Genomic DNA, 15,267 nt, shown 5'->3' with positions numbered 1-15,267 from the left:
CCCCTCAGCTGGTGCCACTCCTGCTGCTGCTGCCCCCTCAGCTGGTGCCACTCCTCCTGCTGCTGCTGCTGCCCCCTCAGCTGGTGCCACTCCTGCTTCTGCTGCTGCTCCTGCTGCCCCCTCAGCTGGTGCCACTCCTGCTCCTGCTGCCCCCCTCAGCTGGTGCCCGCTCCTCCTCCGCAGATGCTGCTGCTGCAGCAGTGAAGATGGCGCGGGGCGGAGGTGCCAGTCAGCTGATGCCGGCCGCGTCAGCAGCCGCGAGTCTCACGGGGTGGTGGTGGTGGTGGTGGGGGGTGAGTGGGGGGGTGAGTGGGGGGGGTGTGAGTGGGGGGTGTGTGAGTGGGGGAGGTGTGAGTGGGGGGGTGTGTGAGTGGGGGGGTGAGTGGGGGGGGTGTGAGTGGGGGGTTGAGTGGGGGGGTGAGTAGGGGGGTGGTGGGGGGTGGTGTGAGTGGGGGGGTGTGAGTGGGGGGGTGTGAGTGGGGGGGTGAGTGGGGGGGGTGTGAGTGGGGGGGTGGTGAGTGGGGGGGGGTGAGTGGGGGGGGTGAGTGGGGGGGGTGTGAGTGGGGGGGGGGTGAGTGGGGGGGGGTAAGTGGGGGGGGGGTGTGAGTGGGGGGGGTGTGAGTGGGGGGGGGGGTGTGAGTGGGGGGGGTGTGAGTGGGGGGGTGGTGAGTGGGGGGGGGGTGGGGGGGTGAGTGGGGGGGGGTGAGATGATGCCCAGAGACTCCTTGTCTTTGAGTTGTGCGCCTTTTGGCGTCATCTGGTCCAATCCATGTGAGACTAGGCTCTAAGGAAAGCTGTCTCGGGTGTGGACCAATCAACTTCAAGGACAGTGCACATTATCAGAGTTATGTTCTTTTGTTTGCATTATGACTGCATGTATTGTGGTCTATGCAAACATGACTCCTTGTAAAAAGGTGTCAGTTTTGTTGCCAGATAGAAGGGTAAAAAAAACAATTATCTCACGGGGGGTTGTTAGACTTTGGACAACTCACGAATCTCGTCTCACAAGCGTGAGAGTTTATATATCTTATTCTCACGTACGATTGTGCCGTATGTACTTCGTACCTAATCAATGGAATTGATTTCTCACTCCTCTCAATTAACGCTACTCCCCTCCCACGCCCGGCCAAGGTTGAAAACTCATTCATTTAGAACTGAATTTCGATTTAAAGCTTTCGTGACTGCAGGGATTCATCTTCTTGGTTCTTTGGGTAAAGTCACGTAGAAGGGAAGTAATAAAATAATAAAAATAAAACATAATAAAATAATTCTCACGACGTTTCCGCCACAACGCAAGCAGCCGTCCTCAGGTGAAGACCAGGTCTGTTGGGGAGACGCTCTCTCCCCCACAGACCTTGGAAGTAATAAAATAATGATTTTTTAATTATTTTATTACTTCCCTTCTACGTGACTTTACCGGAAGAACCAAGAAGATAATTTAGAACTGATTCGTGTGTTTCGCACGATTGGCCACGCACGTACGGAAAAGCCACTGCTTTTACTTTATTTGAAATTTGAACACGGATGATCCAGTTTATCCAGTTTTCTCGACTGCTTTACAAGGGAGATCCGTGGTGCATACGCAGAGCAGCAGCAACGAAAAACCTGCAAACACATAAATATTGCAGAGAACTAGGGATATTGTACAACGCGCCAATAAAACAAAGTGCAAATATAACATGACAGTAAAAGGCGCAATAAAAAATTGAGTTAGAGATTGTGCAAGTAAGCTGGTTGGTGCAAGCTCAAGTCTCCCTTTGCTACAACTGCCCTGTACGAAAGCCATAACACCTTCAATCTAGATTTGAAGTTTTCGTGACTGCAGGGATCCATACTCTTTGGTTCTTTCGGTAAATACTCTTAGGTTTTTTTCGGTAAAGTCACGTAGGTAAAAATAAATAAATAAAATATTAGAAATAATCATAGAAATAAAATAATAAATCACGACGTTTCGGAGGCAACACAAGTCTCCGTCATCAGGTGGGACCGTCACAGCTGAATTTACTGTATCAAGTGAGGAGAAAAATCCAAGAGGCAAGCCCTTAAATACAAGTTAAGGGGGGGAGGGGGGGCTTGTCTGAATGTGGTAGCCAAGAGTCCTCGGGAGCGGGGCGAAAAGAGAAAAAATTAACCCATAAAAACAAAGTTTTTCACTATAAATCCTTTATATGCGTGTTCAATGGGCCACAACCCAGCCCACATTGGTCTTTGAAACGGGCGGCTAGAGTCCTCTCGTCCTCTGGCTTGAGATGGCTGCTACCTATGGGTCAGATGATTGCCTGCCACCATTAAGCAATTGGTAATTAAATATAATTTTTTTTTACCTAAAAAGTGTAAAATTTGGGAAAAAATTTTTCACGAAAAGAAATTGTCACGCACAATGAGTCTGTGTGCAAATTGTCAGCTCGATTGGATCACGGGAAGTGGGTTAAAAAACGACCGAAAGATTTGCACGGTCGTAAGCGCGCAAGCAAGCACGTAAGTGAACTTAATATAAAGGATTTAACAATGGTGCACATCGGCTCATGGTTGTGGCCGATGTTAGCTCATAATAAGCATAAAAGTAACCAATACTGGTTAAACGCTGGGGATGTCAACACTCGGTAAAGTAGAATAGTACCTGTCAGATAAGATGGTACAAATATGTGTATATATTCTAGATTTTAAGCTTTCGTGACTGCAAGGATTCATATTCTTGGTTTTTTTCGGTAAAGTCACGTAGGTAAAAAATTCAAATTAATAAAAGTTAAATAAAAAATTTAATAAAAATAACGACGTTTCGGAGGCAACACAAGCTTCCGTCATCAGGTGGAACCGTCACAGCAAGAAACAATTGCTGAAGTGGGTAGAAGGACTCCCGTAATACGAGGTTATATAGATAAAGAGGGGAGGGCAGGGAGGAGAGGGGGGGGGGCTGCCGGATGAAGAGCAGCTAGAAAGGAAGAGAGGGGGGGGGGGAGGAGAGGGGCTTCAACCCGGGATGAAGCTTGGTAGATGTGAATAGAGTTCAAAAGAACTCAAACAACCACGTGATATCTTCTTCTTGGTTCTTTCGGTAAAGTCACGTAGAAGGGAAATAATAAAATAATAAAAATAAACCAATAAAATAATTCTCACGACGTTTCGGCCACAGGTGAAGAACAGGTCTGTCGAAAAGACGCTGTCTTTCCGACAGACCTGTTCTTCACCTGAGGACGGCTGCTTGCGTTGTGGCCGAAACGTCGTGAGAATTATTTTATTGTTTTATTTTTATTATTTTATTATTTCCCTTCTACGTGATGACTTTACCGAAAGAACCAAGAAGATGAATCCCTGCAGTCACGAAAGCTTTCAATCGAAATTTAACCACGTGATAGACACAACGCAGAAGATCCATGGGGTTTGATCTTCCACCAAGTTCATGGTCCACCCTAAATCGCACCCGCTGCACAAAGCATTGCAGATGTGGATACCAAATGCACAAATGGGAAATAAAAAAAACTCTTTTGGTCATCCAGCACATACCCTACAACATGCCGTGACCCACCAATACGAAGGAGACATCACAGCGATCCACTGCACTTACTTCTGACGCAGTTGACTGGCCTGACCACCGGAATGTGAAATTGTAGTTGCTGCTCTGCCATTTACATCAGCAGCCATGCGAAACAAGAATAGGACATTCTAGATTTGAAGTTGACTGCAGGGACACATATTCTTTGGTTCTTTCGGTAAAGTCACGTAGATTTAAAATTAAACCACAGCAAGACATAGTTGAAATTGTTTCTTGCTGTGATTATCCCACCTGGTGACGGACGCTTGTGTTGCGCCCGAAACGTCGATAATTATACCTACGTGAAAATACAATTTAAATAAATTAAATTAAAATAAATCACGACGTTTCGTTATGTAAATTTAATTTAATTTGCTGAAATTTTATTTCTACCTACGTGACTTTACCGAAAGAACCAAAGAGTATGGATCCCTGCAGTCACGAAAACCTCAAATCTAGAATGCATCTTGTGCTGCACTGCCCTCTGCCGACAATTTAGCCTCCAAGCAAAGTAGCCTCATATTCTTAGGTTGATGACGGCCTCTAAGCGGACGTTCTTTTCCCTCCCTTAGTAAGATGGCGGCCTCTAAGCGGACGTTCTTTCCCCTCCCTTGGTAAGATGGCGGCCTCCAAGCGGACGTTCTTTTCCCTCCCTTAGTAAGATGGCGGCCTCAAAGCGGACGTTCTTTTCCCTCCTCCCTTGGTAAGATGGCGGCCTCTAAGCGGACGGTCTATTCCCCCTCCCTTGGTAAGATGGCGGCCTCTAAGCGGACGGTCTTTCCCCCTCCCTTAGTAAGATGACGGACTATAAGCGGCCCCCCCCACACCCCTTGGTAAGATGACGGACTACAAGCGCCACCCCCTCCCAACACCCCTTGGTAAGATGGCGGCCTCTAAGCGGACGGTCTATTCCCCCCCTCACTCCCTTAGTAAGATGGCGGCCTCTAAGTGGACGTTATTTTCTTTCCCTTAGTAAGATGGCGGCCTCTAAGCGGACGTTCTTTTTCCTCCCTTGGTAACATGGCGGCCTCTAAGCGGACGGTCTAATCCACCCTCCCTTGGTAAGATGGCGGCCTCTAAGCGGACGTTCTTTTCCCTCCTCCCTTGGTAAGATGACGGCCTCTAAGCGGACGTTCTTTTCCCTCCCTTAGTAAGATGGCGGCCTCTAAGCGGACGTTCTTTTCCCTCCCTTGGTAAGATGGCGGCCTCCAAGCGGACGTTCTTTTCCCTCCCTTAGTAAGATGGCGGCCTCAAAGCGGACGTTCTTTTCCCTCCTCCCTTGGTAAGATGGCGGCCTCTAAGCGGACGGTCTATTCCCCCTCCCTTGGTAAGATGGCGGCCTCTAAGCGGACGGTCTATTCCCCCTCCCTTGGTAAGATGGCGGCCTCTAAGCGGACGGTCTATTCCCCCTCCCTTGGTAAGATGGCGGCCTCTAAGTTGACGGTCTATTCCCCCCCTCCCCTGGTAAGATGGCGGCCTTTAAGCGGACGGTCTATTCCCCCTTCCCTTGGTAAGATGGCGGCCTCTAAGCGGACGGTCTTTTCCCTCCCTTAGTAAGATGGCGGCCTCTAAGCGGACGTTCTTTTTCCCCCTCTCCTGGTAAGATGGCGGCCTCTAAGCGGACGGTCTATTCCCCCTCCCTTGGTAAGATGGCGGCCTCTAAGCGGACGGTCTATTCCCCTTCCCTTGGTAAGATGGCGGTCACTAAGCGGACGTTTTTTTCCCTCCTCCCTTGGTAAGATGGCGGCCTCTAAACGAACGCTCTATCCCCCCCTCCCCTGGTAAGATGGCGGCCTATAAACGAACGCTCTATCCCCCCCTCCCCTGGTAAGATGGCGGCCTCTAAGCGGTCTTTTCCCTCCCTTAGTAAGATGGCGGCCTCTAAGCGGGCGGTCTCTTCCTCTCTCCCTTAGTAAGATGGCTGCCGCTTAGCTCCTCGTCCTCCATCGCCCGCGGGGGGTGCTGGGAAGGGCTCACGAGGTGGGGGTGGGTGGAGGGGGGGCGGTTTCTGGCGGAAAAGGCGCGGCCGAGTTGGGTCCAGATCGTCGTCGTCGTCGTTCGCGGCTGTTGCGTGAAGAAGGAACGAGAGCCGTGAGGAGATTTCACGAGAGAACAGAGGAGGAGGAAGAAGACGAAGAGATGTCGAACAACGCGGGCAGCATCTCGGCCATGAGGCGACTCGTGGAGCAGCTTCGCGTCGAGGCGAGCATCGAGCGAGTGAAGGTGCGGCCCTGAGTTTTCGTCATTCGCGGATAAGTTTACCTCATAACTAGGTGACTTGAAAATAAAATTGTAGTAATGTAATTGTATAGCTGCGTGACTTTACCGAAAGAACCAAAGAGTATGGATTGAAATGAGAACTTTATTTATTCACTTAACCAGGTGATTGTACCCCCCCCAACTGAGGCTGTGGACGGTATCGAGATTTTATTTTGTTTTTAAAAGAAGCGACGTGGCTCGTCACAAGTTTGATAGATCAACGAAGTGGGCAACATCATCATCGTCACGTGTACATTTATAAACAAATACAGGTAGTCCCCAACTTACGATATTTTCGATTTACATTGGTCCGACTTACGATATTTCCGACTTACGATATTTTCGACTTACGATATTTTCTACTTACGATGTTCCCACTTACGATATTTTCGACTTACGATGGTCGGACTTACGATATTTCGACTTACAATGTTCCGACTTACGACATTTTCAACTTACGATGATCCGACTTACGAAATTTTCGACTTACAATGTTCCGACTTACAGTTTTTTCGACTTACGATGTTTCGACTTACGATATTTCCGACTTACGATGGTCCGACTTACGATATTTTCGACTTACGATGGGGTCGTCGTAACGCATCTCCATCGTAAGTCGGGGACTACGTGTAACTCTAAACGAGTGATGTTGATTCTAAACGTGGAGGCATAGAGACGCCGCGAACTCCAGATACACAGAGGCGAGCGTTCAGGTGTCGGGATCGCGAAACCCACGACATTTCCCCTTGTGAACTGGTCCCTGGGGGGCCCCTCCTTTGTGAACCGGTTTTTTGAGGGGGGGGCCCTTGTGAACCGGTTTCTGGGGGGCCCCTCCCTTGTGAATCAGTCCCTTGGGGGGCCCTCCCTTGTGAACTGGTCCCTGGGGGGCCCCTCCTTTGTGAACCGGTTTCTTGGGGGTGTCCCCTTCTTTGTGAACCGGTTTCTTGGGGGGGGGGCCCTTGTGAACCGGTTTCTGGGGGGCCCCTCCCTTGTGAATCAGTCTCTTGGGGGGCCCCTCCTTTGAACCGGTTCCTGGGGGGCCCCCCCTCCTTACCCTCGGTCGACTCGGCCTCAACTGAGTACCCTGATGCGATGTGTGTGTGTTGGGGGGGAAACTTGGGGATACAAACGCGGCCGGGCGTGCGTGCGTTTGCCTGGCCCTCCCCCCTTACCTCCCCCCTCTCTTACCCACATAACCTCTTGCCACGGCAGCTCTCTCTCGCATACTTCAGCATTTTCTTGCTGCGGTTGTTCCACCTGATGAAGATTGCTTGTGTTGCGATCGAAACGTCGTGATTTGTTTTATTTGATTTCTACCTACGTGACATTGCCGAACGAACCAAAGAGTAGTACGTATGCCTTGTATGAACACATACACCTGCACTGAGACATCTCCTTTACCGGTGGCAAAATATAGTGATAGGTTTTTACCCTTTCAACTGGTACAAAAACTGACACCTTTATACAAGGCATCATGTTTGCAATAACCACAACACAAGCAGTCAAAATGCAAACAAAAAGAAACAACTCTGATGATGATAATGACAGTGCATATCATTATCATCATCAGAGTTGTTTCTTTTCGTTTGCATTTTGACTGCTTGTGTTGTGGTTATTGCAAACATGATGCCTTGTATAAAGTTATCAGTTTTTGTACCAGTTGAAAGGGTAAAAACCTATCACCACATACATCTGCTTTAAACACGAAAGCCTCGAAGACTTTCATTCGGCCTCCTGCATTGGGATGTTTGCTTAATATCACCCTCTGCTGAGCGTTCTTGCAGGTACCACCCCCGGCGTTCCGCCTCGCACGCAAAAGTGACCAACTCTCCCCGAGCACTCGTGTTGCACCAGAGGTCGCAACCGGGTACCCGATACCCGTACCCTACCCGATACCCGGCTACCCGTACCGGCCAGATACTGGTACGGCTACCCGTACCCAGCCGGGTACGGGTACCCGTTTGCGACCCTGGTGCGGCCGAGTACGGGTGGGCCGTGAGTCACTGGTGAGTAACCGTTTGTCACTCATTTCCCAACGTCTTGTCTCTTCTCACAATTCAAGTTCCTAGAATCAACCCACCCGCGCCTGCAACGTGGCTTCATCCCAGAGGTCGCAATCGGGTACCCGATACCCGTACCCTACCCGATACCCGGGCGGGTACGGGTAGCCGGGTATCGGGTAGGTTACGGGTACGGGTAAGGAATCAAAAGCCGTTTGCGACCTCTGTGTTGCACCTCGCATGCAAACGTTGGTCGTCGCACGACCTTTCTCCGGGCGCTCCGGTTTCTTCCCAGACGAAGTAAATTCACAACATCAGCTGGGCCGGCCTGCATCGGCCACCAACGGCAGAGGCGGCGGCGGCGGGGACGCTCTGTCATCCATCGAGAGCATAAACTGCTCGAATTGATCCCTGAAGAAGCTCGTCGATTGAAACGTCGGACACATCGCGTCGAACAACAACCGCAAAGCACATTGGAGAGCTGTACGCCTCGACGGCAAACACCTAGGCCAGTAGTTCTGTCAATATAAATCTATTCGGATAATCCCAGAAAACACGTTCATTCGGAGTGGGCAGGTAGGAACTTGGTTGGACGGCGAATTCGTGCGATCCGTGTCACGTGGCGCGTCACGTGATGCTGAGCCCGCCCGAAGCGCTCTATGAAATACAAATTGAGGGTGTGGCTATATACGACAGACAGACAAATAATTCACTGGTCAACACACTTTTTCTGGCATAAGGTATTCCAACGGTTTTAATGTAATTTTGGGGTGCTGATTCCAAATCTGGCATCAGTTTTTGTCTATCACATCAGGTTTTTGAGATATCAAATGTTGCATTTTCAATAAAAACTGCAGAAGAGAAATATTAAATAAATGTGGATATCTACATAAAATGATATTATAAACACACTATCCTAAACATATAGCACCTTATTTTAACACTAAAGCAGTCACTGACTCGCAGCAACTTGCAATCATAAGTGACAGAGTTAATTTCGGGTAAAATCAATGAAAATGGGGTATGCCGATAGCATAAAAATGAGATGTGATAGAGCAAATCTGAGATCAGATTTGGAATCGGCACCCTGAAATTAGTCTAGAACAGCTGCAAAAGTCCAGGCCAGAAAATTTTTTTTTTTTTGTTGACCAGTGTAATCCTGGTGGGCAGTGTGCAACTGTTGTTCCTACCTGTAATACCCACCACGCATTCCAGGGAGTAATGCAGAGGCGGGGTTGTGAATCCCTCTGCTCTGTACTGCCACCTCGGTGCCTTGCGGAGATGCCCGTCCCACAGCACGTGATGGGTGAATCTCGGCGGGATCCGTTAACCCTGCTTTCCCAAAGCGCTGGGTCGCATGCCCGCTACGCCACGCCAGGCTCCCAAGGCGCTCGGTGTTTAGTTTGGTTCACATTGCCAGTAGCGATACGTGGCTTGAGACGGCACCAGTCTTAAGTGTTCTTTTTAAATTCTTTATATTAAGTTCGCTTGCTTGCTTGCTTGCGTGCTTGCTTGCTTACGACTGTGCAAATCTTTCGGTCGTTTTTTAACCAACTTCCCGTGATCCAATCGAGCTGACATTTTGCACACAGACTTGTTGTGCGAGACAATTAATGTTCGTGAAAATGTTTTTCCAAAATTTTGCACTGTTTAGGGAAAACAAATTAAATATTTAATTACTAATTGCTTAATACTGGCAGACAATCATCTGACCCATAGGTGGCAGCCATCTCAAGCCAGAGGACTCTAGCCGCCACGCATATAAAGGATTTATAGTGAAAAACTTTGTTTTTACGGGTTATTATACTTATTATAAATTATTGTTTGTTGTGGTAGATTACGGCACACAGATGCGGGTGTCACAGAGCTCTGCTGCCTGAGAATGTTTCAAGTGATTTCTGGTCTACGCGGTATGGAGGGCAGCATATTCCCTACCACCCTGCCCGAAAAAGAACAATGTTTAATCACGCGGCAGTTAAACTCGTAATTTAACATTCTCAGAGCTGTGAGATTTAGCCAAATTTAGTGCAGGCCAAAATTGTATCTTATTTTTAAATCCTTTATATTAAGTTCGCTTGCTTGCTTACGACCGTGCAAATCTTTCGGTGGTTTTTTAACTCACTTCCCGTGATCCAATCGAGCTGACATTTTGCACACAGACTCGTTGTGCGCGACAATTAATGTTCGTGAAAATAAAATTCCAAAATTTTACACTTTTTAGGACAAAAATATATTTAATTACCAATTGCTTAATGGTGCAATGCAATCATCTGACCCATAGGTGGCAGCCATCTCAAGCCAGAGGACGAGAGGACTCTAGCCGCCACGCATATAAAGGATTTATAGTGAAAAACTTAGTTTTTACGGGTTATACTTGTATACTCTTTGGTTTTTTCGGTAAAGTCACGTAGGTATAAAATAACGTTCAGCAGTTCCACTGCTGAATTATATTTCTTCCGCCTGAGGACGACCGCTTGTGTAGGCGATCGAAACGTCGTGATTTATTTATTTTATTTCATACCCACGTGACTTTACCCATAGGACCAAAGAGTATGGATTCCTGCAGTCACGAAAGCTTCGAATCAAAATTGTATCTTATTTTGTGTGACTGGGGTGAGAGACCATCCACTCATTACCCTTAAGAACCCGGTTTTTAATCGCAAGTGTCTGCCAGGGTTTTAACCAACGATACCCAATGGTTGCAGCTGAGTGTATATGAATGTTGAACTTCTTTCACCCCATACATAGCCAACCGCGCTAACCAGCAATGCACCAATCGGAGGTGCGAGTAACGCCTGACTTGCACCAGACTGGATAAAAAAAAAATAAGACTGGAATATTGTCTTCAGAGTGCCGTCCTAAATGCATAGCTGGGAAGCAATTTATCTGCTCCGCTTTCTCGTTTAATGAATCCTTGTGACGCGATTTGCTTGTGTTCATGCTCTGCGTGGATGGTCACATGGCAGAGGCGCGATCGATTTGTGACGACACGGGGAGGGACCTCATCCAGCGTTGGATTAATCGTGGATGATGATGGTGATGAGGAGCTGTTTGTTGTTCTGGTTTGTGTCTTGCTTTATGCACGGCGGCTCTCCGTTACCAAGGCCTGAAAGCGAACGTGAAATGGCGCCTTACCCGCTGCGCCGAGAATGAAACTCGAGGCGGAAACTCGGAGCGGCAGCGGTGCCGTGAGATGGTGGCGGTCTCTCACTGAGGCTTGAAGGAGTTGTCACCGCACTGACTGGTTCGACAAGTTCTCATCTCGCCCCCGTTCTGTTCCATCGACCGCCCAGAATCTCAAACTAGCGCGGCGCTTGTACGTACCTTGAACTTCTCTCGCACCGTACGCAGCCAACCGTGCACATCGGATGTGCGGGGGAAGGACAAGAAACCTCGTACGCTAAGCTCGGAGTTGAGCCTGGCTAGTACTTGAATGGGTCTGTGGAATCGCGCGTTAACTCGTTACCCTGGGTCGGGGGTCGGCAAGCGAGCTTACAAGAAGAGCCATTTGTTTAGAATTTGGTAAACACAAAAGCTGCCATTCTCTAGATCGGTGATGATAAAAAAAAACAACGCGCCGCATTCGTCGATAACATCGCGTGTGACCTTATAAGGACATGTATATAATACCATTGGAACCTCATTTGCCAGTAGCAAAATATGATAATTGTTTTTTTACCCTTCTATCTGGCAACAAAACTGACACTTTTTTACGAGGAGTCATGTTTGCATGGACCACAATACCTGCAGTCGGAATGCAAACAAAAAACATAACTCTTCGCCGGCTTCCTCGTATCGAAAGGCAGAGCGTTCCAGACGGCCGCAGAAACGCACCTGACGGCGGCCGATGCATAAACCGTCTTTGTAACAATAACACAGAGACGGGGGGGGGGTGATGACGCCACGTCGTGACATAGGGGTGAGGTGGAGGAAAGGCGTGACGACATTTGAAATGATCAGTTTATGAAGTCATCGGCGTCTCCACATATTTGCCGTCCTTTTACCGCGTAAGTTTTCCGGTTAGCGCCACGCTCCGCTACGAACTTGGCGACCCGGGTTCGATTCCCGCTCACGGCCAACACCAGCGACGATTATCTGAACCGGTCCTGGGCCTCCCCTAGGTCGACTCGGCCTCAAATGAGTACCTGGCGCGAAGGGGGGCAAAGGCGGCCGGGCGTGGCGCTTGCCAACCCACCCCCTCGTGTGCCGTGCCGGCCTTTACGGGCGCTCGCTGACAGCACTTGCCCCCGCGGTCTGTTAGGGCTACACGGGGGATCTTTGTCTTTATCTTTGTTTTTGCTGTTGCCGCAGGTGTCGCAGGCGGCCGCGGAGCTGCAGCAGTTCTGCCTCCAGAACGTGCACAAGGACGCGCTGCTCACGGGGGTCCCCGCGGCAACCAACCCGTTCCGCGAGCCGCGTTCCTGCACCGTGCTCTAGTGCGCCCCACGCTGCAACGCGCGCAAACGTGCGTACATTGGCACGCGCGCTGACGCACACGCTGACATGCACGCTGACACGCACGCTGACACGCACGCTGACGCACACGCCGACGCGCACACGCTGACATGCACGCTGACACACACGCTGGCACACGCTGACACATGCACGCCGACACACACGCTGGCACACGCTGACACACACGCTGGCACACGCTGGTACACGCTGACACACACGCTGGCACACGCTGGCACACGCTGACACACACACGCTGACACGCGCGCTGACACGCGCGCTGACACGCACACGCTGACACGCACACGCTGACACGCACACGCTGACAGGCACGCTGACACACGCGCTGACACGCACACGCTGACGCGCACACGCTGACAAGCACACGCTCACGCGCACACGCTGACACACTGACACGCACGCTTTGCGTACTTACTCGGGGACGCACGAGACGTGGGCACACAACACACGCGCGGACGTACACGCGCAAATGCGATACAAATCGATAAATATGTTGTTGGTCAAGGGGAGGGAAAAACCTGAAGTACGGGAGATAATATGGACAGCAAGTGCCTTTTTAAAGCGGTGGCATTGTCACCAATGATGTGTCCGAGTTTGTCATTCGCCCGCGGTTGGGCTTGTGTTTTGTAATCCGTTAAAACCGCCGCCTCGTCCGGGAGAAACCCGTGGCCACGGCAATGAAGCCACCGTGGGTTTCCGAGTTCAAACGTTGGCCTGAACAGAGACGCCGCTCCGTGTAGCCTGACCCCCGTGGGGGGAGCGGTAATGTAGTGGTTAACGCGCTGCGCCATGAACCTGGATTTCCCGAGTTCGATTCCCGCTCAAGGCCAACACCAGTGACGATTGTCTGAACCGGTCATGGGCCCTCCAATCGTTCCACTCGGCCTCGAATGAGTAGCTGGTGCGGTGTGTAAACATCGCCCACTGGGGCACGGTACTGGCCACCGAACCCTCGTGTGCCGTTCCGGCCTTCATAGGTGCTCGCTAACAGCACTTGCCCCAACAGTCTTTTAAGGCTATACGGGGGGGGGGGGTATCTTTGTTTGTTTTCTCTAAAAAAATGTTTTGTCTTTTCAGACTGATGTTGCCATCTTCCGCGACTTCTAGACGGACATCCACAAACAAGTTTACAAGATTCCGGATTCCAGCCTTCCCAGGGTGGGGACCACCCCGGGATTTTGAACGTGCCAGAGCTTCGCGAAATCATGCTTCCCTTTTCTATAAAACGCACGCGGACGCACGGACATGCACACGCACGGTAGCGCTGGCAGCGATGAACGTACGGAACCGGCTGCCCCCACCCACAGCCCCCCCCCCCCCCCCCCCCCCCCCACCTCCTCCTCTCATCCTTTTGCTCACGGTGCCATTCTCACACGACCAGCACGGCCGGTGTGTTCCCGTCGATTTTTTTACGAATGAAATCTAAAAACAACGCATTTCTTAGCCAGTGTCATTTTAAACGGATTGTTTTCTAAGTTGACTGAAGACACCCCTGCTAGAAGAACCAAAATAAAATCGCAAGGGTGGGGGGTTGGGAGACGATCCCCTTTTTGTTGCAGAGGTTTGGTTTTGTTAAAATAAAGGTTTGTGCGTTTTGAGAGTTTCACATCACTGGTACTGCCATCATGCGATTTTCTTGTACTCGTGGGCGACAATTCCGCGATTTTAGTTTTTTTACGTCGGGGTAGGGGAGGGGAGGGAAGCGGGGATTGCTTCGAATGCAGGATTTAGATGTTTCATGCAGTGCCTGTTAAAGTGTGGTTGCTTGCGCCCGTGTGCATTGGTGCGAGGCCGTGGGGTGTGCGTGTTTGTGGCGAGCAGCAAGTCCTGTCGTTAGCGCACTGCGCTACGAAGCCGGCCACCCCGAGGTTCGATTCCCACTCACCACCGTCGATGTTGGCGAATGTTATGAATCAGTCCTGGGCCCTCCCCTAGGACGACTCGGCCTTAAATAAGTACCTGGTGTGGTTTGTAAACACATCAGCACTGGGGAGACAAAGTCAGCCCGGATGTGGTGTTGGTCACCCACTTTCTTGTACACCGTGCTAACCTTAAATAGGTGTTCACTTAACAAGACTTAAGCCAACAGTCTCTTGAAGGCTACACTGGGGATCTTGGTTCGTATGTGTGGCACAAGCGTGTTTGAGTGTGCCAGGAATTTCTTTGCGTGGGTCTCTGCTTGTTAATGGCGAAGGTGGGAAGGGTTACCACCAGCCCATTGCGCCCATCCAGAGCCGCCGCTAGCCACACAAGTAACAGACCTCAAGAAATTAGTTTTCAATCTCGATGATGATTTAAAAGTGTGTAGCTCCCAGTGGCTTCTTAATATCGGAAGGAAGAGCGTTCCAGACGGCCCCAGAAGCGCATCTGAAGGCGCCGCGCGATGCCGGTGACCGTCTCTGTTCAATGGCGAGCAGCCAAAAGCCGCCACCGCTGCTGCTGCTGCGAGGGTGGACAGGAGTTTTCGAACTGGAGCCGTGCAGCAAAATCTCGCTGCGTACTGGAAAGTTTCCACGTCGCGTCTCGGGGTTCGGTCCTTGACCGACACCTCACTGCTCTTCCTTCCCCCCCCCACCCCCCCACGTCTCGTCCGTGCCATGATTGCGCAATAACCACGTCTAGATTTGAAGCTTTTGTGACTGCAATGATTCATATTCTTAGGTTTTTTCTGTAAAGTCACGTAGGTAAAAACATTAAAAAGTAAAATAAAAAATCACGACGTTTCGGAGGCAACACAAGCTTCCGTCTTCAGGTGGTACCGTCACAGCCACGACAGCTTACTTGATGCAGCTGTCGTGGCTGTGACGGTACCACCTGAAGACGGAAGCTTGTGTTGCCTCCGAAACGTCGTGATTTTTTATTTTATTTTACTTTTTAATGTTTTTACCTACCTGGTGACTTTACCGATAAAACCTAAGAATAATAACCACGTCGCCACGTCGAGCGGTGGACAATGCACATTTTGCTCGCGCGATCTGAGCGCGATGCGCGTTGTGTCGCCTT

At 50.1% G+C, this 15,267-nt stretch overlaps 1 protein-coding gene across 1 annotated transcript; it reads left to right on the top strand.

The window, feature by feature from the left end:
- The first annotated feature begins 5,530 nt into the window (after positions 1-5,530).
- Positions 5,531-14,919, top strand: LOC133359087 (guanine nucleotide-binding protein G(I)/G(S)/G(O) subunit gamma-10-like). The gene is made up of 3 exons (XM_061577470.1): positions 5,531-5,755; positions 12,103-12,256; positions 13,342-14,919. The coding sequence occupies exons 1-2, from the start codon at positions 5,672-5,674 to the stop codon at positions 12,226-12,228; spliced, it is 210 nt and encodes a 69-aa protein (XP_061433454.1). The 5' UTR covers positions 5,531-5,671; the 3' UTR covers positions 12,229-12,256; positions 13,342-14,919.
- The last annotated feature ends 348 nt before the right edge of the window (positions 14,920-15,267 follow it).

The sequence above is a fragment of the Lethenteron reissneri genome, chromosome 64, assembly GCF_015708825.2.
Source record: "Lethenteron reissneri isolate LAM-NWPU_2019-01 chromosome 64, ASM1570882v1, whole genome shotgun sequence".
Taxonomy (NCBI): Eukaryota; Metazoa; Chordata; class Hyperoartia; order Petromyzontiformes; family Petromyzontidae; genus Lethenteron; species Lethenteron reissneri.
This window is presented reverse-complemented; position numbering and strand designations above follow the sequence as displayed.